The 25,101-nt window shown below is 36.6% G+C and overlaps 3 protein-coding genes across 6 annotated transcripts; 1 reads left to right on the top strand and 2 right to left on the bottom strand.

Annotated features, from left to right (window-relative positions):
- Positions 1–945: 945 nt before the first annotated feature.
- Positions 946–9,352, bottom strand: LOC100264570 (subtilisin-like protease SBT6.1). Its single transcript, XM_002280906.4, has 10 exons — positions 8,614–9,352; positions 7,807–7,935; positions 7,471–7,623; positions 6,504–6,620; positions 5,339–5,523; positions 3,583–3,846; positions 2,351–3,422; positions 1,510–2,007; positions 1,369–1,429; positions 946–1,278 (listed from the first exon to the last, which is right to left on the bottom strand). Exons 1-10 carry the CDS (start codon positions 9,181–9,183, stop codon positions 1,187–1,189), a joined length of 3,141 nt encoding a protein of 1,046 aa, XP_002280942.1. The 5' UTR covers positions 9,184–9,352; the 3' UTR covers positions 946–1,186.
- A 313-nt stretch (positions 9,353–9,665) lies between these two features.
- Positions 9,666–19,621, top strand: LOC100242283 (uncharacterized). 2 transcript variants are annotated; one of them, XM_059740738.1, is made up of 11 exons: positions 9,666–10,161; positions 10,695–10,889; positions 10,995–11,079; positions 13,750–13,825; positions 14,022–14,198; positions 14,770–14,872; positions 15,130–15,239; positions 16,143–16,229; positions 16,352–16,432; positions 17,803–18,663; positions 19,408–19,621. In XM_059740738.1, exons 1-11 carry the CDS (start codon positions 9,666–9,668, stop codon positions 19,498–19,500), a joined length of 2,364 nt encoding a protein of 787 aa, XP_059596721.1. In that variant the 3' UTR covers positions 19,501–19,621. The 2 variants fall into 2 exon arrangements, with proteins under 2 accessions (XP_059596721.1, XP_002280934.3); XM_002280898.5 differs by having other exon boundaries at positions 16,140–16,229.
- Positions 19,622–19,707: 86 nt separating this feature from the next.
- LOC100252597 (uncharacterized) lies at positions 19,708–24,507 on the bottom strand. 3 transcript variants are annotated; one of them, XM_019222977.2, is made up of 4 exons: positions 24,382–24,507; positions 24,132–24,311; positions 22,143–22,227; positions 19,708–20,343 (listed from the first exon to the last, which is right to left on the bottom strand). In XM_019222977.2, the coding sequence occupies exons 1-4, from the start codon at positions 24,494–24,496 to the stop codon at positions 19,932–19,934; spliced, it is 792 nt and encodes a 263-aa protein (XP_019078522.1). In that variant the 5' UTR covers positions 24,497–24,507; the 3' UTR covers positions 19,708–19,931. The 3 variants fall into 3 exon arrangements, with proteins under 3 accessions (XP_019078522.1, XP_010656322.1, XP_002284391.1); XM_010658020.3 differs by having other exon boundaries at positions 22,143–22,234; positions 24,382–24,481; XM_002284355.3 differs by having other exon boundaries at positions 22,143–22,234; positions 24,132–24,506.
- Positions 24,508–25,101: the final 594 nt, after the last annotated feature.

Here is a 25,101-nt window from a genome sequence, read left to right as displayed (position 1 = left end):
CAGAGTCAGCATTGGCACATGGGAGATGGTGGCAAGTTTTCTATTTACTGAACTGCCCCTACAACTTGGCTGAAAATCAATCGCACCAAAATGTTACCAATTTTGACTTGGTGTCTCGATAGAGCTGGGCTACTGGCGCCAACGTCTGCCTACCTAATTTTGGAGAAGCCAAATCTACCCAATCAACTAACTTGCATTTTATGGCATTATAAATTTTCAGAATTTGAGAAATAATTCGAAATTTTTTGTCACATATTGCGCTACGCTTTGGTTTGTTTGTTGGACCTTTTTTCCAACACGAAACTGCAATTTGCAGACATTTATTGCATAGTATCTGCTCACTGAAGTGGAATGCCCATCCTTTTTATCTTTTCTTTTTCTTCTGGGATTGGAATTCATGTGATTCCTCCAAGGAATCTAACCAACGGGCAACGACCATGGCACCGTCCAAGATTCTAGCCATTCATACTCACAGAATCAAAGAGGGGACCAATGGCCAAGAAAAGACCCTAACTTTCAGTCTCCCAAAGGGATTTTACAGCTGTGAAAGAACCGATTTGATTAATTGGTACCATGGTCTCAAACAAAAACGATTTCATGGCACACAAGACAACCAACTCCTCTTTCCAAGATTTGCCGTTCTTACAGTTGGTTGAGCTCATAGTCTGTACCTCAAGAGTTCCCTTTTTATAAGACTATAACCATATAAAGATTAAACTCAAGAGTTCTCTTTTTATCACCATGTAGAGTTCAATTGGAAAGTAAAAGTCTGGGTTTTAATAGAACATATTAACAATTCTTACCCTTGCAAAGAATATGAGTGATGCTTCTAATTCTAATGCTGTTGAAACCCTATCCTGAAAGGAACCCATGACGATCTATCACTTCTCCAAAAATTTATACCATGGGAAATCATCCAAAAAAATTGCCACAAAACTATGTGAATGGATCAAAAACTAATTCCTGTATTGATGTGAGCGCCATAACTCTCAGGTTCTGTATTGACATTACAGAAGGACTTTTGTGTTGTGTGAGGATGATACTACAACAGGAGAAAGGCAACTGAAAATTTATCTGTGACTACTGGCCAAACAGCCGGATCTCCTTTCCTCTGCCGGTGTCTCATCTCAAAGTTGCCAAAATTTTGAAAAAGCAGAAGACCTAATAAACAGAAAACTTATCTGTACTAAAGATTACCTAATCGACCAGAGCTTGATCCTTTCCTACGCCGGCGCCGCTTCTGTCGAATTCGCCAAAAGCTTAAGAAAAGCAGAAGACCTAACAAACAGCAGATATGCCAACTGAAATAAGACAACTTATCAATCAAGATTTTTTACAATTGGATATACAGCATAAATATCCACTAACCAGAAATGGCAACAAGAGCCGGGACAAGCCAATGACTAGCAACTAGCACAGGCATATCAAGCTGCATGTGAGCAAAGAAAGATTAGAAACCTTCAGCCTAGAGAGAGATAAATATTGTACAATCAGTTTTCAATCTATTACCTCGTCTCTGTAGAGCAAACCAAAGATATTGTTTCCTGAATGTTCGCCTTTATTATTTTGAGTCCACTGGGGCTGCTTCAAATTGGAAGTCTCAACAGTGGAGTTTAAACCTCTGCCCAAATCAATAGCAGGATAACCTGGCAATCTTCGGTTTCTTCCCATGACATGTATACTGTAACCTTTAGTCCCCCATACCTCAAACCTGGAGTCACTTCTGCAGATCAATTCCTTTCCTACAACAGCAGAATATGTAGAAAAATCAACATCAGTTCTTCGAGATGGTAATTGGTTGTCATCTTGGTACAAGGCTGCAGCTCGTCTAACAGAAGTTGAGAAAAGCACTGGATCTTTGATATTCCCACTGGTGAAATCTAATATTTTTCTTAGAAGCCAATAACAGTGAGTAACCATGTGGCTGCTGTCCAAACAGTTGGAGTCTCCATAAACGGCAATACGACCCTCACCCAACTCCAGAAGGCCAAGAATGGGAGAGTCTGCCTGCATTCCTCAACAGACAAAAGTTCATATTTCAAACACCAAGGAAATTATTACATGAAGTGGAATAGAAGTGACATGTTTTTCAAGGGATCATAACTAGAGAGATTTCGGTGTTCTAGGGTGCAATACTCCTTTTATTCAAAAACAATGCATGAGGAAGAATGTTAAATTATGTTGCCACAATTCTTCCCAACCACTTACGTTTTAGGAATAATTGAATGGTAAACATGTAACACCTTTCCTCATATAAGGAAATTATAAATACAAGAGATTCTATTTTTTCATCCTCATTCTTTTCTTTTTATCATCAACCAGAAATATATGAGTTACTGTGTCATCTTACCTTGGCCATGCCAGAAGTTAGCAGTACATTCTGAGTGGCTGCACTCTCCGAGCTATCCATGAAAGGGAAGGCATGCACATACCCACCTGCTGGAAACCTTACAATATCCGTTCCAGATGCATATCGACTATGCTCACCATCAATAGAAAAATCACCATTGAGTATCTTATCTCCAAAAGCAATCCCAAATGGTGCCAAAAGATCATTCAGAGCAGGAATATTTGCACCTCCAGTAACAGGGGTCCACCAGCTCCGTGTGTTGTCATCGAAAAATCTCATCTTCACCATTGTATCCACATTATACCATTCTGCAAATACAGCCAAGCCCAATCCAGTATTGATAACATCGTCCCTAAGTTTTTGGATCTCTTCTTTAAAGTACTCATCTTCGAGATCCACCAGAAGAAGGGTACCATACTGGCGGGCATCAAAGCAAGTAAGAGGTGAACCCAGTGTTTCAACATAGTATCCAGCATCTCTTAACATGTTAAACATAATATGAAAATTTGTGTGCAGATGATCTCCATGCCAATCAAGAATGTCATTGCGAACATCCAAAGAGTCTCTTGGAATATAACCAGGTGGATATTTGATACTGTGAAATTGATCCCAAAGGACTCTTTTTGATCTTGGAGGAGTTGGAACCACTTTTAGTTTCAACTGAAGTACACAGGTACTTCTTCGAACATTCTTTTCTCCTTGAGCTGGTGGGCTATATATTTTCACAGTTACATTGCCCTCAATCTCTCCAGAAAACAGTGCAGCTTCTTCTTTTATTTGCATGTGGAGTGCTAGATAACCAGTCCAAGGCCATATGACTTCTGAGTATGTGAAGCGAATGCTGAGAAGATTGCCTTCCTCCTCTGAAGGATGCCATGTTGGAGGACTTTCAACATATCCAAGTACCCCCATCCCATTCAAAATGGTAGCATTGAAGATAACAGGCATGGCACCTGCATAGAGCGGTTGACGACAGAAGGGCCAAGAATAAGGGCAGTCCGTATAATCAAGAATGCTAGGAAAGATGCTTGCCCGAGGTTGGTAGCTCTTCAGGATTTCATAAGATTCCAACCTGAGAAGTTAAATATAGAAAAATTACAAATATTAGAAATAATTGTGATAACAACACCTATAAATAACGACACCCAACAGCAATAACAATCATATTAACAAGAACACAGGAAAAATATTTGCATGTAAAAGAGAGAGACTTGGCAACTTGGAGGACTCACAGATGAACTCTGCCTGCACCCTGCTCATACATATTGGCATCAGGAAGCCTTGCTGCGCCTTCGACCAGTGCTTGCTTCATGCTTGCTGGATTTAAAATGTTCTTGCGGTCGTGTTCAGGGATGACACTTACAAGCAGACAGACCACACCAGCAACCACAGGGCTTGCAACGCTAGTGCCTGATAAACTTTTACAATTAGCACTGATACTGGATCCCATAATTTCCCTTCCATATGCGACAACATCTGGCTTCACTCGACCATATCTATGAAAGCAGAAATTTCACTGTTTTAGAATTACTCCTTTAACAGGTCCTAAAACATTCCATAATTAAAGGCTGTTGAAGAATCTATTAACTTCTGAGTGTAAGAAACTGAGAAAATCATACCCCAGCAGTGATTTCAGGCTGGGAGTTTGGAATTTCTCACACTTGGAGGCTCAAGGTAATATTATTTTTTAACATGAAGGAACTTGAGTGTTTAGTGGATCTTGATAAGATGACAAAGGAAATCTCACCTAATAACATACTTTTATCAAATGAGGTGTCAATGTTTTGTTAGCTTACCGTTCATGTCAGGTGCAAGCATCTAAGTATAGATCCATCAACTCTTGAAAACATAGGCATGGAGGCATCTTTAGATAATTGAAACCTTCCACTTTTGCAGGATAAAATAAACTACCTACTGGTGGTTGGCATTTATATTTACACATTGAACAGAAACGCCCATCTTCATTTATGACAGGTGTACTTATATGAGAATATCTATGTACAAGAAATGGGATAAGGAATTGTTGTAGGGAACTTCTCAAATGAGAAACTTGTTTTTTCTTTTTTGATTAGTAAATGAAAATAGTATTGAAAAGTGCCAAAAAGGGGGCTCACCAAAGTACACAATGTATACAATGGCCGCCAAAAAAAAGAAGAGAAAACAAAAAACTACTCCTTCCCTCAAATTGAACCCAACCAATCAATAAAATCGATTATGAACATCGACCTTTCGCCAATAAACAGTTTGGTCTAGGTTAATAGGTTACACAAAAACAAGATTTTTAGCCTTTGGACAGAGAGCTCCACATTCTCAAAAGATCTTTTGTTTCTCTCTTTCCATATTATCTAGAAGAGACATAAAGGTGTTGTTGTCCAAACCTTTTTCCACCTTCTTCCAACAAAAGAGTCATGTCAACCTAACAAAGTCTCTCTAACAGTGAACTGCATCACCCAATAAACCCTAAAAAGAGAGAACAATAGCTCCCACAACACCTTTGCCTTACCACAATGCAAAAAGATGTGGTAAATCGAATCTCCATGACCTAGACAAAGGAAGCGATGATTGGTCAATGACCAACCCCTCCTTTGAAGTTGAGAGTCAAAGCTTTCCTCCAAGTCCCACACAAAAAAGCTCACTTTTGGTGGAACCCACACATTCCACACAACACCAGTTGGAAACTGCACTAAACTTCTTGTCTCAAATGAGACTCCTCTCATCCAATCCCAAGCATGTGCAAGAACCTACCTCAAATCCACAGCAGTTTGGGTCATGACTTATACAGGGATTCCAAACAGTTTTGACTCACCCCCAAGTGACACCCCAACAACATCCCCCCACGCCTCTTTTCCCTTCCCTTGAAGGATCAACAAAATTATTTTAGTCATTGGTTGCAAACAAAAAAATTTATCTTCCATTACCAAAGAAGAGCCAAAGTTGAGACAAACTTGAACTGCACAAAAAGGAAGCGAAAATAAATGAAAAGATTACCCATGAGGAATTTCCCAAGTACTCATGCCACGAGAAGAGAATGAAGCTATGTGATCACCATAGTCAATACCACCAACACCAATAACATCGCTTTGATCTGCAGGATTGTTCAAAGTACCATAAAGTGGTCCATCATTTCCAATTGCCGAAACCATGATAATGTTATTTGCTGTTAGTTCCCAAACCTGGTGAATGATGAAGCAACATTTAAATGCTCTGTTATTAGTAAATAGAAGCCGCAACACTCAGTGGAATAAACATTTAAAGAAATATATGTAATATTTATGTAAACACATGACAAAGAGTTAATTAAGGTTTCACTTTCCTGTGAAAGCTAACCAACTGAGTTTTTCATAAGTCATGGATATTTAATTCAGTGACCAAAATACCCAAAAGTCATTTTGAAACAACCAGGTCCAGGTAGTGAAGTTTGAGCACACTCCTAAAAGTGCAATGGAAGTGGTCCAAGTGGATGAATGCATAGAACAACAAGAACAAACTAGATGCATAGGGCACACTGAAACTATTAACAACTTTATAAAATACTTTCAAGAACTAGGATTTCAAAGGTCTTTCAGGGTCACAAATAACAATGACCTCCAAAGTACCTTGAGCCATAGTTTTAAAAGCCCAAAGTGCAACCACTCCCTACTTATAGTACCTCGCTTGCCAAGGCATGCACCGTGTTGGAGAGACATGCCTTACCTACTTTACTTTTCCTTTTTAAATACTTTTATTTTTTGAAATTTCTAATTGTATATTGAAATTTATATAATGTCATTTTTTTTTTTTTGTTAAATGATTCTTTTAAATTTTTGAAATTTTAAATGATTGGATTTAGATTTTGGGTCATATTTTATAAAATTGATATGCATCCTAGGTCACGTTCACTTCACTCATACACACACCTTGCGTTATGCCTTGTGCCTAAGTTGTAAGAGACTTTTTTTTTTGATAGGATAAGTTGTAAGAGTCTTTTGCACCTTGCACTTTTTAAAACTATGCCTCAACCATTTGGGTAAATCAACAATGCAGCAATCAACCTACCTCCAATGAAATAAGTCAAATTCATAATAAACAATCTCTATGATCCTCCAAGCCTAGAGAATATCACATGGAATTATAACTAATCATTAAGCCATAAATAGCATGTGAAGAATCTCACCTTCTCTACAAATGGAAGATCCAAGTAATCAGGTCCACCTATGCTCAAATTTAGCACATCCATATTGGTTGCAATGGCATAGTTGAATGCATCAAGGAACCATGATGTGTATGATACCTGCAATAAGCTGAATACAAACTTCTCATAATCTTGCAAAGGTTATATTTTTTTGAGATAAGCATTAGAAAAATGAAGGACAGTTTAAGCCAGGCTTGATTCTTTTTTCTTGATGTCAATAAAACTCATGCTCAGCAGGCTGAACACAAATATCTATGAACTAGCCTTCTTCACCCTTCCACTTGGCTTAAATGCTTTGCAGTTTTATCCCTTTTTTGCTTGATGCTACTTTATGCCGTCTATGAAACTATTTGTGCTGACTGCACAGTGAATTTAAGGCCTCTATGCCTTCAACATGCCATCTTGCTTGATACTATTTTGTGTTTGTCTGTGAAACTATTTGTTTAAGGACTCTCCTACCAAATAAGTTGCAGTCCATTTCTTTCTTGAACAGTGACAAGGGTCAAAGCGAGAGTAAAACACGGTTGACATAACTTGAATTTGTTGCTACTAAATAGAAATTTTCTGCTAATGACTAGAAGGTGACAATTTAACCAGAAGATTTTCATTTGAAAAAAGATGAATGCAATGCTAAGAATTTTTTATTTTTTATTTCTTTTTAATAGGTAGAATGTAATGCTAAGAACATGAAATTCACATGAAAAGAGAAGATGAAAAATGACCGCCAAAACTGCATCTAATAGGAAAAAAGTATCACTACACTTTCATATGCATGCAGCATAAGAAATTCACACCTTACAACGGCTTATTGCAAATAAAGCCAATTTTCATCAAATTTTCAGATAAGAAAAGAGATATTTCAACCACATTAGGACAGAGAGTACACATAAGTGGTACTTCCAGTCACAAGGTTAATGTGAATCTGGTCATATCGTAATCTATACATTACCTGTGCATCTGTAAATACTCGAAAAGCGTAAATCTCGGTGTCTGGTGCAAAACCAAGACACTCGTCATATTGACCAGCAATAACCCCTGCCACAAAGGTTCCATGCCCAAGATTGTCATTTAGTGTATCCTCATTTGTCCAATTTGTGCGCTCCTGAAAGTTGGCAAAGATGATATTAACTGCTGTGCTAAAAGATCACATTAGAAGTAAAACTAATCTGTTTTACTAAAACTGGAAATACAGTTACATAGTCAATCAACAAGAATGTGAATGATATGTTAAATAGAAAAATATCCAAGCAAAGAAAACTCCAAAATCTTTTCTCAATAGGAATACCTTGATGTTCCGGAAATGTGGGTGATTCGCCCGAATGCCAGTGTCAAATATGGCCATTTTGACCTTTGCACCCGTGTACCCTTTCTCCCAAAGCCCACGTGCTCCAAAGAAGGAAGTAACTTGGTATCTCTGCAAGAAAACAGTGGATAACATGACACCTGAATGAATATAAGGGACATGCATGCAAGGCTAGCTTCTAAATTGAAAAATGGAGCAAGTTACACTATATAGAACCCTCTCACTACAAGATTCTGCTACCATGTTTGCAGTAACTCCATTGAAGATAATATATACACATAATAAATATAGAAGATTCCAACATTTGCTTGCTAAGGTAACCTGGAGAAGAATTAATATTAGTTTTTTTTATGTTGTTTCGATTTCTAAATTCTAAAACAAAATCTTAATACTATTGAGCTTGCTTGAGTGAGAAATAAATTTCTTCTTCCCCTCTCACGTTTTATTAGCAAAATCAAAGGGCATCAAGGTTCAGGTTCTTGAGACAGTCACCACATTTCATTAAATGGAACAAGAACAGCCTCTTTACAGGCTTCTATAATCACAATTACTAAAATTTATTAATGCTATGTTGGTTGCTGAGAAAATGCAGAGAGATAATCCGGTATCCTCTATTATTTGGACGGACCTACTGAGCACAAAACCTCAACTGAACAGATTATTTGGCTTACTTGAACGAATGATCACAATTTTTTCTAGAAATGAAATAAAATAAAAGGTTAAGATTTAAGGTTCCAATCTACGTTCTTCCAACATTTTCTCAGCAACCAAAGGGAGAAAAAGCCTTGCCTGCATCAAGAGCTGGCGATTCCAGCTAATCGTGGAATTACTAATAGCTGTTGCATAACACTGTCCTTCGCAGTACGACATTGAGGAGAATATCTTCCCCGGCCGTTTCTTCCCATCCACGAATGCTCCCACTCGGCCATCTCCCTCGGCGAGAACGCTCCTCGAATAGCTCAAATCAGCTGAAACATCCTTCACGAGCTCCAATCTCTCAAACTCCTCAATGAGAGCCGTCCGAACCGAGTCATCGATCGCCACCACGCCGAAATCCGTCGGAAATTTCGCCGCCGGATTCCGCCTCTCGATCCACTCCCAACCGTCCAATCCGATCTTTCCTTGGAGGTAGGCTCGGTGATCTTCAGCATCTTTGTACTCAACAAACCTGACGATGTAGTTCCTCCGTGCTGCTTCGCGGTCAACGACGTCGTTTACGTCGCTTACGGCCGTTGTATTGGTTCGTGGTGGGGTTAGGGTTAGGGTTTCGTAATTGATTCGGTCTCCCAAACGGAGCAGACAGAACGAAACAAGGACGAGCAGGAAATAATAGGCGAAGGAGCTTCGAGAAGCAACCATGGCGTCCTCACCGTCTCCTCGATGAGCGATTGATTTGGCGCCAAAACCTCATTGAAGAGAAAGTGAATGCGAGAGAGAGAATTCGTGTTGGTTGATTGATTTGATTGATATATGGATAGCGAGGATGACTGCGATGCGATGCCCAGCTTTCCTTTTATATACAGAGCGATACAAACGGAGAGCCTGTACTGCCACGTACGCCTGAGAGGTCGGTTTGGGTGTCTGAGGCACCCGGTTCCACTCCCAAACTATGATTCTTCGGTCCCCTGTTTAGGTTTTGTTTGGACCGAAGCACATCAATGGTTGATGCGTTCTAAAATTATTCCAAATTTATTTCATCTTCCACTCTCACTAGAAATGTCTCAGATTACATCAGCATCTTTTAATGAAAATCTTTCTTTTAAATAAATAGATAATATAAGAAAATGTTCAAAAAAAAAAAAAAGAAAAAGAAAAAAAAAGCCAGAATTTTAAGAAAATAGATGGAAATTAATAATAAAATTTCTCCTATTAATTTTTTTAGTCTATTTTTCGTGCATGAGATTTTGTATTTCTTCGCCTACTTTCTCTCCCCTTTTACGAATCAAATATCGTCTTACTTTTTGGCGGTGGGGCAGAACCGTGAGAGTCGATCGTCGAAAGAACGGCGTCGTTTCGTTAATAGAAGATTTGGATATCTAAGCCGGGCAGTGGGCGAGGAAGGAGACATCCACAGCAGCACATCCATGGCTTCAGGATTCGTCGTATCTTCCCAGGCCAGAGTCACATCAAATTTTGCAGTAGCCTCTATTTCTAGGGTTTTATCAACAAAATGCAGAAACTCACTTATCTCCAGTCAGCTCTGCTCATCTCGCGCTCCTTCGAATCGCTTCTTCTGCGAGTGTTCCCATCTCCAAGACCCAGTCGACTTCATCAAATACAAAGAGGTTTTCTCGCGGCGAATGGCCATGGCTGGTCTTAAACCTCACCACCGCATCGGTCATTCACTCACTTCTCACTCTCCTTTGGCTTTTTTGTTTTTCTCGTTCTGGTTGTTGGGAAAATGTTGGGAAGGAAAAGAAAAGAAAAGAACAGAAGTTTTTCAATCTTCAATTTTCACAAACCCTACTTAACTTGGCGTTGTTAAAGTACTTTGCTTACTGGGGTCCTGTTTTCTCAACAATCAAACAGTTTACGACTGTGATTACATTAAGGACGGATTGACGTTGGCTTTCTTTGTCTGCTCAAATTTGATTACTAGGGAGACATTAGAAAATAAAAAATAAAAAATAAAAAATCAGTGCTTACTGTGGATTAATGCAATCCATTTCCTATGAATTAGTACCAGATAAAAGGAAAAACCTCCCAGTGACAATAATACAACCTTTTGCCTCATTTGAGAAGAAAAGAATAAATGGAAAACTGGGCTCTGGACTTTGTTTTTATTTTTCAATACCTTTCTTCAATTGCCAAACTGAGGGCAATTGTGCTGCATAACTTTGTTGATAGATTATTTTTTGCTGTATTTTCAGCTCTTGGAGTGTCGGGTGGACCCGACAGTATGGCGCTGTGTATTCTAACAGCTGATTGGAAAACCAATGGCCTCAATACTGCTGGTGAGAGCCGTGGTTTCATTGATGGGCTTTTGGCAATAATAGTTGATCATGGACTGCGAGCAGAGAGTAAAGATGAGGCAAACATTGTTCGCCATAGAGTTTCTGATATGGGTATATCCATCTTTTATCCTTTTTTCTTTGGGCGCATTTGGCTGGCTCCGTATATGAGTTTAAACCTTTAACAGGTATTAGATGGTTAATGTAGCTTTTGTGTAGGAATCAGATGTGAGATTGCCCAATGTGATTGGTTAGATGGTAAGCCAAAACAGGGTCACTTGCAAGAAGCAGCTCGTGAAATGAGGTGACATTTTAAATCAAAGAAATGCTTGTGCTAGTATATTGTTGTCTCTGGATTTTCCAGTTTTTTCTTAATTTATTTCCAGTTTCTTTTTTAAAAGTTAGATGCTTATAATCAATGGATGTAATGATATTAAGTGAGCATTTTAAAAGAAACTGTTTGAGAGCTCCTTCAATTTTTTATCTAAGAACTCTTCTTCATTGAAAATCCTTCGGTTATGCTCTTTCCATATACATCAAAACAAGCAAATTGGAGCCATACACCAGAAAATTCTTCTCTTCTTATCCAACCCCTTAAATTTCCACTCAAGGAGGAGCTTTTTTCCCTTCTTTGTACTCTTAAGAAATTTTCGTGTCTATAGATTTTAATTTTGTGAAAATCAACCATTTTTTCCTTAATTATCTTTCATAAAAATCAACTATTTTTTTCTCCAACTTATCTTCAATGGGAGCCATTTGCAAAATATAAGGAATTTTTTTTGAGTTTGTCTATCTCATCATTAAAATTGCTCCTAAGTCTAAGTCTAAACCAATTCATGTTCTTGTCCCAAGCTCTCTGAGTCATTCCCAAAGTCATCCTCAAGACTTACTCAGGCCCACCGACTCTAAACCCGTGATTTCTCAATCCATTAATTCTTGATTTTGTTGTCCAAAATGAGAGAGGTGGGGAGATACGCTATACCACTCAAGGTTTACGTTAGGAGGATAAAGTGTGCTCTTGTACCTCTTTAAGTGCAACTCCAATTATTAACTCGGAAGAAAGTACTAGAACTCAAATTGAGCCTAGTTCCAATATGTTTAATGATCTTCATTTACCTATTGCTGTTAGAAACAGTAAGAGACATTGTACTCAATACCCTTTAACCAACTTTGTTTCATTTAATAACCTTTCTACATCTTACAAAACATTTGTTACCAAACTCAACTCCATTGACATTTGTCAAGAGGTTTTAGGGGACGAAAATTGGAGAGAGGCAATGCAAGAGGAGATGATTGTGTTGAAACAAGGTAATACTTGGGAGATTGTGGATCTTCCTTTTGGGAAGAAACAGGTTGGGTGTAAGTGCATGTTCATAGTAAAATATTGGGCAAATGAGACTTGAAATGTATGAAGCAAGATTGGTAGCTAAGGGGTGCACTCAAACTTATGGGATAGATTACCATGAAAATTTTCCTTGGGTGGCAAAGATGAATACCATTCATATATTACTATCTCATGCTACTTACTTTGATTGACTCTTATGGTAGTAAAGAATGCATTCCTCCATAGGAATTTGGAGAAGCAGGTTTACATGGAGATACCATTTGGTCTAAAAGAAAATTTTAAGAGGAAAAAGATCTGTCAATTGTAGACGACTCTATACAAGCTTAAACAATCCCTTAGAGCTCGTTTAGAAGATTTGCTAAGACAATGAAGAATACAAATTATATCCAGATGCAAGGGGATCTTACGTTGTTTGTTCAACACGCTGGAATGGGAAAATAATTACTCTCATTGTGTATGTTGATAATATTGTTGTGACAATAGATGAATTAGAATAAATGGGTTAATAAAAAGAGAAGTTGAAATTAAAGACCTAGGAAGATTTAAATGCTTTCTAAGGATTAAAGTTGCTCAATTAAAAAAGGGAATTATAATTTCACACCTTAAGTTTAGATCTCTTGAGTAACTAGATTGTTAGGGTGTAGGCTGGTTGATACACTAATTGAGGCTGGTCATAAACTTGATGAAGGTTCAAAGAGTCCTTGAGGTATCAATGCTTGATAGGTAAGTTTCTGATCTAGCATATGCTTCTAGTGTAGTGAGTCAATTTCCCAAGGAGATACAAGTGGAGATGGTTGCTTGGATACCAAGACACTTAAAATTAATTCTTGGTATTTTATTCTAGAAAATTGGGAGGATGACACTTTTAGTTTATACAAATGCTGATTGGGTAGGATCAGCCTCTGAAAAGAGGTCAATATCTGGCTATTGTATGTTCTTGGAATGGAATTTGGTAACTTGGAGACGTAAGAAACAATTTGTGGTTGTTAGGTCGAATGCCGAAGCAAAATTTCAACATTGGCGTATGGGCCATGTTAGCTTCTCTTGATAAAAATTATTCTTAGTGATCTTTGAATAAGTTAGGAAGGTCCTCTGAAGCCCTACTATGACTATAAGTAACCTATCAGTATGGCCCACAATCCATTTCAACATAATTGAACCAAGCACATTGAAGTTAATTATCATATCATCAAGGAGAAATTGGATGGTGGTTGGTGTGCACTTCCTATATATCCTTAGAAAGATGGTCAGCAGACATAATGATCAAGGAACTTGCAGATCAACTGTTCCAATCCATCACGAACAAGATGGGAATGAAAAACATTTACTCACTAGCTTGAGGGGGATGTTGGAGAATCCATGTAGTAATTGTCAAATAGATTGTGATTTAATTTGGATATGTTTCTTTTTCTTTGTAGTTATTTGGTATTTATTTCTTGTAATTAATAGCTGATTTATTTCTTGTAATTAATTCAATAGAATAATCTTAGGAATAGAATAGAATAATTTTCTTTTCTTTTTCCCATTTTCAATATTATAAATAGATTGTAAATATATCCAGTGAATCCAAGTATTATTCAGAAATAATTCTCTGTTTTGAGGAACTTGAAATTAGGTTTTCACTTTCAGGTATCAAATTTTCCAAAATGTTTGCATTCAACATCAGATTGGGGTGTTGCTTGTTGCCCATCATGCAGATGACCAGGTATGTACTACCACTGAATTAATGACATTTCTATGTGCTGTGTTTTTGTAGTTATTTTGTAGATTTGGAAATAGGTCCTTCGTCTGCTTGTACCTGATAATCACAATTATGGTACTGTTCTTATCTAAATTTAACCAAACTTTGAGGGTTTCTTACCCGACAGTAGACATATACTGATTGCTAAGATGAAATGCAGGTTGAGCTCTTCATTCTCAGGCTATCCCGTGATAGTGGTGTACTTGGACTAGCTGGCATGGCTTTTGCTTCTCAGTTGTTCTCAACTTATACAAATTATTTTGATGAAGCTTCTGACAATTACAGTATTTTGTTAGTGCGTCCACTCCTAGAGTTCTCAAAAGAAGATTTGTATAAGGTTGGTGCTCCTTTTCCATGTCAACGTCCTCAAAGGATATGAGAACTATAATTCTTTTCTCATAAGAAGGCAAAAACTGTTCTTCTAATGGTCATTACCTGAACAGGAGTAAAATTTAGTCCTATTTATAAATCATCATATCAGGATGAGTGTATTTAGGGATGATGACACTACTGTAATGGGTTATGTCTAAAGCTACTGCTCTTACCGGGATGTTATTATATGCATGCTTTGAATTATATTTGATGTACAATGAAAAATTTTTCTATCTTGACTTGTATTTTAAGGTTTATAGATCTGGTTGCTGCACCTTACTGTATATTGTTGTCTCTTCAGTTTTTATTATTATTATTAGCAGCTGACATGAAAGGGACTTAAAGAAAACCCGTTAACATATGGTATTCTATTATAAGGATGATAAGATAACCCATTTGCACTCTCAGTCCTTCATTTTAAGTAATAAGATCCTTCTGAATTTCGTGCTAATAGTATGCTGTTAAATGCACATTGTTTCTTTATGAGTTTGCCTAATGATTGTGGTTTAGCTATTATCATTATTGTTGCTTTACAGATATGTGAAGGGGGTAATCAAGAATGGGTAGAAGATCCAACAAATCAAAATCCATCATTTGCCCGTAACAGGATTCGATTGTCATTAAGAAATTTGCCATCATGTGAGTTGAGATTGATTTGCCAACTTAGGTAGTTAGATGATTGATGGAATCTTATTTTTACATGTTTAAGTAATTGAAAATTAGTCTTTCCATGATCCAGTATAATATATTTTTTAATTTTTCTTATACTGGAAAAAAATTGTTTTGTTCCCTCTTTTCTAATCCAGGGTAATTATTTTCTCCTATTCACATGATACTTTATCAACTCTTCTACTGAGCACATGTTTGACACTTTTGGGTAACGACTTACTTTTCAGGTACCTTCAAGTATGAATTACAGGCAGTTATATCTGCCTGTCGAAAAACACGTGCATATGTTGACCAAATTTGCTCTAACTTGATTAATGAAGTTGTATCTGTCATGGCTGTAAGCAAACTTCTAAGAGCTTTCCTTTTTTGGTTCTCTCTCTTGTTTCCTTTAGTGAAATGCATGAGAGCATAGCTGTGTGTGTGTGTGTGTGCGGGTTGCGTGTGTGTGATAGAGAGATAGAGAGGGAGGGAGGGAGTGAAACGTACTGATTTTTTTTTTGGATAAGCAAATAATACAAATATATTAAAAAGTGTCAAAAAGATGGTGCACCATAGTACCCAAGACATATACAATGAATGCCTAAAGACGCAATCAAGAAGAAGAAGAGATCACACAAAAAACAACTCCCTCTCTTAGCAAGAACCCAACCAATCTACAAAATCAAGAAACATACTGATATGTTGAGCAAATTTGTTGTAACTTAATAAATTAGGCTGTATTTTTCATGGTGGTAAGCATACTTTAGTGAAATGCAGGGACCCTAATATATTCCAAATTTATCTTAATGTGATAAATCATCTGTATCTGTCATAGATGTAAGCAATCTTCTGAGATTTTTCATTTTTTGGTCCTTTTCATGCCTTGTTTCTACTTCAGTGCAATGTATGTGTGAGAGAGAGTGGTTGTGTGTTTGTGTGTGTGTGTGTGTGTGCATGCATGCTTTTGTGCATGTTTTTGTGTGGAGTCAGCAATTCAAAAGGAAACTATGATTATTATTTTTAATGTTGACTTTATTGCCAAGTAGAATCTCTTTTGCAACCAAACTGTTGTTATATATAATAGAAACTATGGGATATGTCATGAAATAATAGAAACTTTCAAATTTCTAGTAATTTTTAGCTTTTTGAGGAAAAGAACCTTTGATGTAGTTATTAGATGGATCCAATCTTCTTCACTATTTCTTATTTTTATTTTATTTTATTTTTTGTCTTGTTGGGACGATATTATGGATGGCAGCAGGGGTATGCTGTTATTGATTTAGAGATTTTGCATCCATCGAAAATTGAGGACATATGCCTGTCAAAGTTTATTGCTTTGGTTTTGCAGGTAAGTAATTTTGAACATGGTGATTTTCTGCAAAAGCTTGTGTTTTTTACAAAGAAACTATTCTGATATGAATAAATTTATTGGATGCTCATGCTAACATCATTTTTTTCTGGGTCCGACAGTTCATCTCACAGAGGCACAGGCCAGTTCGAGGCAGTACTTCAAAATTGCTACTGGACTATATTCGTACTTTCCCATGCAAGGTACATTTATTTTCACCACCATATACTTCAATTATATCTTTTAGGTAACTTAAGCCAGCTTGTTCAGGTTTTTCTCTGATTCAAACCCTAGAGAAATTTTTGTCAGTGTCTGTCATCATCTAGTTACCTATTATGTTTCATGAGACAAAAGTAATTACTTAGATACAGATGTGCCCCTGCAACACCTGCCTGGCACTATTAAATCATAAACTTGACTAGCTGATATGTTTATATACTCATGGTTTGACATCATGTGAAGAAATCACACAAGGATTCGCTTAGAGTTCTACACCAATTTCTGTGATCTCTGAATTTAATTTATTTTGGATTGATTAGCAAGTTATATTTATCATGAATTTCAATTTGGTATGAGAGAACATTTTCTTAGCATTTGAACATATTTCTTTAGAGTAATTGTTATTTTCTTTTTTCTTTTTTCTCTATGTGGATCCTCATGTGTTTGATATTACTTTGGCAAAACATTTGTGCATGTTTACCATCAGATTATCGCTCCATACTTTGACAGGAAGTCAATTGATATTGGAATTCAAAAGTATGTATACATTGACAAGACAATTTCAAAGCACAAACAATGAGTGATTTGCAAACTATGGATTTTAAATGTTACTGTCTCATAGGAAACATCATAAATGCTTTATAATTTTCTTCAATTCAGCAAAGGATGCACATTGAAGGATATTTTTGATGTTTGTGTTAATAGCCATGCCAAAATTGGCATATTCTTGCCTATGATGTGATGATTCTTTGAGAGCTTTATTTTTTTCATAAATCCTAGGAGTGGATTTAGAAAGAAGCAATTGAATGTTTGTCCTAATAGGCCACGATGATGAGTATTCTGCTGTTGTATGTGACGTGGCAATATGTCGACAGGTCATTCTTGATTTATAGGCCTTTATATTGAAAGCTGGACTATGGGAGTTGTAGGTTTGATTAGGTCAAGTACCATCTACAATCCATTGTAACCAAAAGAAGAAAAAAGAAATTGTGGTAGCTACTTTATCTAAGTTGTCAATATGTGGTTTAGAAATCCAGGAGGCACACTGTATCCTTCGAGCCCATAACCTTGTGACAATTGGGAGAGCTATAAATAAACTTAAGACTGTCAGCCTTGTACATTGTTGGCAAGTGGCATCTTTTGTCTCAGTTATTCTACTTTATTACTTTTTTCTTTCTCCTCCCTTTTTCTCTTTAAGAAGATATTGATTTTTCTAATATGAATTTTGGGGGCATTCTTTTCCTGGGAGAAAAGTTGTACACTGGGATGTGTTTGTATGTGTCTACACACACCTGAATTTATTTTAAGATGTTATCAGTTTGTTTATTCAATTTCTTTTTTGATAATCCTGCAGACATCCCTTACTGCAGCTGGTTGTTACCTGTGTGCAGCTCCTCGGTCTAAAGGTACCAAACTCCTGGTTTGCTGCTCTGTCAATTCTCCTCTACCTTCAAAAATGGAGTTGTTCTACAGACACTGTTATGAAACTCACAAGCACTATATTCCAAGTGAAGTTGAGCAAATTATAGTAGATGGGAAAGCAAACTCAGATAACCTGGTTCCTGATGCTTCAGATGTGCAATTTTTGGATGTAGCTTCTTCTGAATCGATTCTAGTGGAAGCCAAAAGACGTAATATCCTCAGTGAGTCAACATATAGTAATATTCTTTCATTGCAGGAGGATGAAACCAAGCATTTCAAGTCCAAAACTAAAACTATTTCTGACCATGACTTAAAAATGCATGGAGTGCATACTGTTAGCACTTCTCTGAGTCTGCCTCTTCAACCTGGCCAAATTTGTTACTTCATGAACAGATTCTTGGTCTCCTGGAACCTGAGCAATAAAATTTCTGGAGATAAGTCTCCTGTAGAAGAGGCAAGTTGTAACAGGGACTTGGCAGGGAAAAGTTTGCATCACTTTTGCAGACATTGCATGGTTGGTCATGACATGGTAGCTGAGGTTCGCCACATGGTTGATGCTGATTGGCTCTATCTTGCAAAGTTGTCAAAGCATCAGAATTTGGAAAACCATGAAAAGGAAAGAGTTATTTTGGCTAGTGCCATGGAGCAAATCTCAGAGAAGACAATTTTATGTTCAGATTTTGCAAGGTTATCAGCAGAAAGAGCTCTCCACTCATTGAAGTCTATCCCTGTTGCCGCTAGGAGAAGCCTACCTGTCCTAATCAATTCTCATGGACTATTGTTAAGCATCCCGGTATGCCATTCTCTTTTCATTTGCTCTCTGATGAATACTATTGATTTGAAACTGCTTTATTTTGCTCTCTGATGAATACTATTGATTTGAAACTGCTGTATTTGACAACCTGCTGTGCACGGGATGCACTGGCCTCACCAACAACTTTGCTAAATTACTCCTATAAAGGTGTAATTTTAACAGACAAGTTGCATATGAGCAAATAGCTAAGTCCTACATGGTTGTGCCCACCTTGTGTGGTCATATTATCTTGCCATACTCCTGACACCAATAGGGATCAATAGGCTTTCCTGTTCCTCATCATTGTTTTACATATGATTTTTCCTCAAGTTGATTATTAATTATATCCATATTACCCAGCCCTTCACATCTATTTCTTATAATCCTATTCTCCTTTCATTTTCAACTGATCAAAGCATTATTTTGTTTCATAGGATCAAGCCTTTTTGTACCCATTACATATTTGATCTGATCTTGGACTGATAGTCTCATAGATGCTTTTTCTGACCTTAAACAAATCCTTGGTGTTCTCTTACCAATCTTCTCCTGTTTTCTTACTGAGAGGAACTTTTTTTGCATTCATTTGCTTAAGCAATAAGTTTGCTATAGATCCCTAATATCTTTTTCTTTCAAAAATCTATTTTGGGGAGCTTTTCTGATTCATTTTCCTGGCTGACGCCCAGGGTTCAGTGTGATTTTGAACCCATGTATTTGAAATCTTACTGTTTCTTGTTTTTCTTTCAGAGTATTTGCTTCAGGCATTGCCCATACTTGATGGTATCTGCTGTATTTAAGCCAAGAGTACCACTTGGTGGAGGACATAGTTCATTTTTGTAGCTTCTAAAACCCAATTCTGTGGGGTCTTTGTATAAACCGCTGGCTACACTTTTCCATTCTGTAATGTCACCTTCAAATACAGAAAGTAATGTAGGATATCAATTCTTGATTTGTTATCAAATCTTGTTGTGAAATAGGCTCCCAAGCTTCATCTAAACTGCATTTGCACAACTTCCAGAGACAATGAAATATGATGCAATTCGGCAATTAAAAACCAAGGCTCTGTGTAAGCATTCCAATGAGAATCAGTTCAACAAAATAAGTTTTGAGAAACAATTACATCAATAACTAAATCCTAAGTTTAAAAACTTGAGCTCACACTCTTGAGCTTTCTATAATTCTTTTGCTCTACGTGAATATCCCGGTGTTAAAATCCTAATTTGATCAATGAAGATGAGAAAATGATACAAAACTGGACACAATATATCCCATTATCTGCCCCCGCCATGGCCTTGTTCCTTCGAAGAGGGAGAAGATGAGAACCACTGTTTCCAAGAAGCATCCTTTTGTTGCTCCATCCATGACAGAAAAATACTGTCTAACAAGCAGAAAAGATTTACGTAGAGGAGTTGATACCTTACAGGAACGTATCGGAAATTTACAACCTGAACAAAAGGCCATGCACCACTTTCCACAATCAAGGCAGGGAGGAAATCCCTCTTCAGATCTTCCTTCACCTGAGCAGCATTTTTGCCTGTGGAAAATCCCATGTGACTGAAAAACACAAACAGCTCAAAGGGTCCGAAGATTAAACTATCCATTGCCACTTTGCTAGCAACAAAGCGAACTGAAGCCGGTTGAAGAAGAAGCCTCAGCCTTATAAAACGGTCCAAACCTTCATACCTACAAAAGAACAGCATAATATATTAAACAAAACGCTCTCATACATTGCATGCGCATATTAAGTCGGAATCTCTTAGTTAAATATTCTTTGTGATTCAAAGAATCCTTTCAAGTAAAACATTCATTAAAATCATTACTTGCTTAACTGTTTGTTTTCAAGTTTACTGGTGACTCAATGCTTGAATGAGTGTTTCAATAACAATTCCTAAGAATACTCCAGGTTGGATGGGTGCAGATACATTACCACAAAGACATCTATGAAGTGTCCTCAAATCACTATCTCAAATTATTTTAGTACTTTCTGTACACCAACTGGTTGTAAAATGCTGGTCTTTCACCTGACTGCTTCGAATTTTTTTAGATCAACGTATATGCAATGTATTGCCCAAGTTGCATTAAGAACATCTCAGGAACCAGGATCATAACAAGGAATCCATCTAACAAACCTGAATTCATCATCGTGAACCTACTAAAGAATTATGAGACACAACAAAAGAGTAAGGAAAAGGAAATCCTAAACCAATTATTGAGGTATTTGAGGAACTAGAAAAACCATATATTTTAAGCTGGTGACTTCCTATGAGATAGAAGATTCATGAATTAGGCATTATTATCTACTACATAGCTGAAGGTCAAAAAGCTGTGAATCTGGTTGAAAATTATGGTAGTTGAATTTTTCAAATGTATCAATCATCAGGAGTTCAGTGGAGGTCTTGTGACTTGTATGGGGGACATTGTGATAAAAGATTTTTAGTGGTAAGCTTCAAAGGGTATCAACTGTGAATATATAATTTTTGTTGAACTACCAATTTATTAGCCTATGTGAATACATGTGTTTGAACCTCACCACTGCATATTTATTTCCCCAATTTATTAAACCCACATGTAAGTCCAGAAAGAAAGGTGACACGTGAGGGAGGGTGTCAAAAGCATGATATATATTGTGAATTCAAATCCTAAGCTTGTAAGCCTTCATTATTATTGATAAGATAGGTTGCTGGTGAGCCTTCTTTATATTTATCACTAAAATAACAAGCCTAACATCATTATTGATAAGATCAAAATGCTGAAAGTGTTATCAGACTGTCAAAAATCAATTCTATGCATAAACATTTTGGAAGTTCACATATATTTCATGTGATTTGTCACTCAATTCTGAAGCTATTTCTAACCATTCCTAAACTCATTGTTTCAAGGAACAGACATCATAGCTCTCCTGGGGGACTTATATTAAGTTCCTGCCCTCTTGTTCTGCCACATGGAAGGAATGTCAAGGTAATTTCCTTTTTTCCCTTTTTTTTTGGTATTTCTTAACAAATAATTTTCTCAATTGTTTATTGAGGAATAAAATGAAGAGCAAATCATGAAAATTGCCTACAGCTAAAACAAGCCCATGGAGAGCTATACTGACCAAACCTCAAACTCTTTACATCCTAATGAAGAAAGCTATTCACTAAGTCCCTAAACATCCCTCAACCTGATTGATGCCGGTGTCTCGATGACCTTGTTCCATAGTGTTACCATACAAAACCATGATAACAAATTGAAAATTCCCAGAAGAGCTTAAATGCTGGTTAAAGCCATTCCCATCATCTGAAAATTATTTATTGTCTTTGAAAGAAGAATGCTTTCCGATGGTTGAAACAGAAAAATTGGTAAAGTTTTTGAGCCTCCTGGCATAAGCGGAAAATATCACACAGCCAGTAAGCAAACTTCAGAGTAGTACTATGCCTAGAGCAGGAATCTACAGAGCAGGTTAAAAAAATCAAAAGGAGAGAAACAAGAGAGAAACAACTAACCAGAAATGGCCAACTGGTCCAACAAATCCAAATCCAAACATGCTGGTGATCGCTGTGCGTTTCCAGTCAATTTTGAAATCTTGACCTGCATCCTACCATGATTAAACACAGATTATCGTCTAACTATCCAAGGGAACTGGCTCATAGACATTCCTAAACTTCCAAGTCATGTAGCTTCTGAACTGACTACGGCTCCAGGGAATAACATGGAGAGCTGAAAATTAATGTGGCCAAGGCATCTTTCAGAAATAAAGGAAACAAACAAGAAAAACAATGCACATCCTAAGTTAGGAGAATACATTTTCAAGAGAAGCCGATTCCCAAGTTAATGTTAGCTTCTTATACATTGTTAATCCACTCCCTAAAAGCCTAAACTTTTGAGAAAAGCGATAGTTCAAATGGTATAAGAGCTCTAGTTCCTGGAAGTCTCTGGTTCAAACCTTTCAATCTTCTGTTTCCTCATTTATTTGTGTGAGTTGGCTTTTTGTACATGGATGTCACCTCGATATAAAAAAACAGACCCAAACTCTTAAAACTGGGCAAGTGGAAGTTTAACAGTTAACTGATGTGTTAGCAATAATAACTATTGCAATCTTAGGGCTGAATCTCAGCACACATGGAGTCAAAACTCAAACCATCATGTAAAAAATATGACAGCCAAAACTCTTACCCATTTTTCCCTTGCCATCAATCAACACAAAAAATGAACCAAAAAACTCCATGTAGGCTGCAATTTGGTTAACAAGGTTGATTGATTTGACAATTCATAAAGACACTACACAATGGAGTTTGCATTTTAAACAAAAGACAAGTTAAGGATGGGGATGATATGTAATTAAATGATGGATTCTCAGATGCTGAAGTTGCCAGCTTTCTGTTTACTCACTAGTTCAGACACACATGTTAGCATACTATTGCTGTAGATTGTTAATGTTACTCCAAATCATGAACTAGAAAGCACACAACATTGCAACCAATTGCCAACAGATCCAACAGCACTCCAGGATTGATGAATGAAGGAAGGAGCAAATAGTGACAATGGATTACAAAATTTTAAGAAAATTTAAAGGTGCTGTTGTGTTCTCCCACCATTTTTACTTTCTGAAAATTCACAATTGAGAATATAGCCACTACAGAAAATGGAAGCTGTCATCACTGACAGGAGCAAAAATTTGGAACCACATCAATCCATTGAATCATCCAAGTGATCCTATACCATCTGTTATGTGATGACTCCCATCTGCTGCAATAGGCTAATTCTTAAGGATGGATTTATGCCTCTGAATATAATGTAAAAGAAACTAGATAGCATTCAATTTCCAGAGGACTTTTGAGAATTACAAACAAGCAAATTAACTAAAAAGGTCTAAAATTCAACACCAGTGCTCCATTAAGACAGCAATGTGGACAAGTCAACCAAGCAAAGTACAAAGGAATAAGGATGAAAACGGCACCAGATGAAAGGTAGGGAATATCCCAAGAACAGTGGTTGAAAAGCTTCAAAGGAAAAGTCTCAACAGAAAAAGGGGGGGAAAGCACAGGAATGAGTGAATTGCATCGTCTCCAATTTTTTTTGTTTTACAACTTGAAAAATCAATATAAACAAATACGTTCATGATTCATCTACAAAAATCACAATGCCCGTACAAAATCTGCACAGACCAAATAAAAATACCATCAAGAAGTCCCCAAAGATTACAGATTCCGTAATGATTTTCAATGGAATAAAAGGACATCCAGCATGCTGAATTACGAAAATGAAAGATACCCATCCCAGAAAACAATGAATTTCAACTGAATAAAAGGCATCTTGTGTGCTGAAATACAAAAATCACGGATACCCATCACAGAAAACAAGGAATTTCAATCCAACAAAGGGGCATTCCAAATACCCACTAGCTCCAACAATCAAACAAAACAAGGTAACAAAAACAATCACAGAAAAAAATAAAAATAAAAAATCTCTGGTTTGAAATGAAGGGTGCTCACAGAGATTTGAAGACGCTTTCTCGCGGAGGAGTGAGTGATGGATTGAGCAGTAATATCGCCAACACCCCAGAGAATTCCGGAGCTGATGACTTGGGTCTTCACCGGATGAAGAGACATACATCTTTGATACCATTTCCACGCGTTCAACATTATCCAACACAGCGTATGTATACGATGAAGCTAGATTGAAAGCAACAATCAGAGAAAATGGGCAAACCGATATCTATCTATTTATCTAGTAACTGTTTACCTATACATAGAGAAAGAGGCAGAGCCGCTAAAATTTGGAGAATGCATACCACCTTCCCAGGAGGTGTATCACTCAACACACCACCTAATCTCGTTGGTGTGAAGAACCCTTCCATACCATTTGATTAATAAATGGGTTGTTCTTACATTATCAGGCTGTTTGATAAAATTACGGTAGTTTAAAATAAAATATAAAAAAATCATAATTACGTTTGGTAATGATTTTATGAAGTGTTTTTAAATTCTTTTACACTTTAAAATTTTTATCTTTTAAGTATTAAAATAAAAAGTAAAAAAAACCAAAAACACTTACCAGAATCTTTATCAAACTCACACTTAATCTATCATAGTTCAAAAGAGAAAAGTAAAATCGTTTTTGAAGGTCTAATTATTTTCTTCTAGAAAAAAAATTAAAGAAAAATCATTAGATGATTTCTAAATTTTTTTAAAAAGAAATTTATAAGCTAAAATGGTCAAACGATTTCTTTTTATCATTTTAAAAAAATCTAAAATCATCTCTTGAAAAATATAATTTTTTTTAATAAAAAGAATAATTAAGGGAAGAAACCTCCGGAAAAAAAAAAAAAAAGAAAATTCATGGTGAAATCATCTATGATTTCCAAAAATTATTTTTTTTCCTCTTTTTTAAAATATTATTTTAATTAATAATATGTTTTAATAATAATTATTACAAATATATTCATTGTAAAATTAAATGATT

Source organism: Vitis vinifera, chromosome 11 (assembly GCF_030704535.1).
Source record: "Vitis vinifera cultivar Pinot Noir 40024 chromosome 11, ASM3070453v1".
NCBI classification, from domain to species: domain Eukaryota; kingdom Viridiplantae; phylum Streptophyta; class Magnoliopsida; order Vitales; family Vitaceae; genus Vitis; species Vitis vinifera.
Note: the sequence above shows the minus strand (reverse complement) of the source record. Positions and strands in the feature narration are given on the sequence as shown.

What these genes read in the sequence shown, in the direction of transcription:
- LOC100264570 (XM_002280906.4), bottom strand. Translation starts at nt 9,183, where the DNA reads ATGGTTGCTTCTCGAAGCTCCTTCGCCTATTATTTCCTGCTCGTCCTT. An exon ending in ACTTGGGAAATTCCTCATGG is followed by an intron (nt 3,847 to 5,338) that starts GTAATCTTTTCA and finishes CTGCTTTCATAG; the next exon opens with ATATGGTCGAGTGAAGCCAG. An exon ending in GTTTGCTCTACAGAGACGAG is followed by an intron (nt 1,430 to 1,509) that starts GTAATAGATTGA and finishes GCTCACATGCAG; the next exon opens with CTTGATATGCCTGTGCTAGT.
- LOC100242283 (XM_002280898.5), top strand. Translation starts at nt 9,666, where the DNA reads ATGGAAATTAATAATAAAATTTCTCCTATTAATTTTTTTAGTCTATTT. An exon ending in CCATAGAGTTTCTGATATGG is followed by an intron (nt 10,890 to 10,994) that starts GTATATCCATCT and finishes GCTTTTGTGTAG; the next exon opens with GAATCAGATGTGAGATTGCC. An exon ending in GAAGCAGCTCGTGAAATGAG is followed by an intron (nt 11,080 to 13,749) that starts GTGACATTTTAA and finishes TTTCACTTTCAG; the next exon opens with GTATCAAATTTTCCAAAATG.
- LOC100252597 (XM_019222977.2), bottom strand. Translation starts at nt 24,496, where the DNA reads ATGGAAGGGTTCTTCACACCAACGAGATTAGGTGGTGTGTTGAGTGAT. An exon ending in GCCTCTTTCTCTATGTATAG is followed by an intron (nt 24,312 to 24,381) that starts GTAAACAGTTAC and finishes CTTTCAATCTAG; the next exon opens with CTTCATCGTATACATACGCT. An exon ending in GAAAGCGTCTTCAAATCTCT is followed by an intron (nt 22,228 to 24,131) that starts GTGAGCACCCTT and finishes GGTAGGATGCAG; the next exon opens with GTCAAGATTTCAAAATTGAC.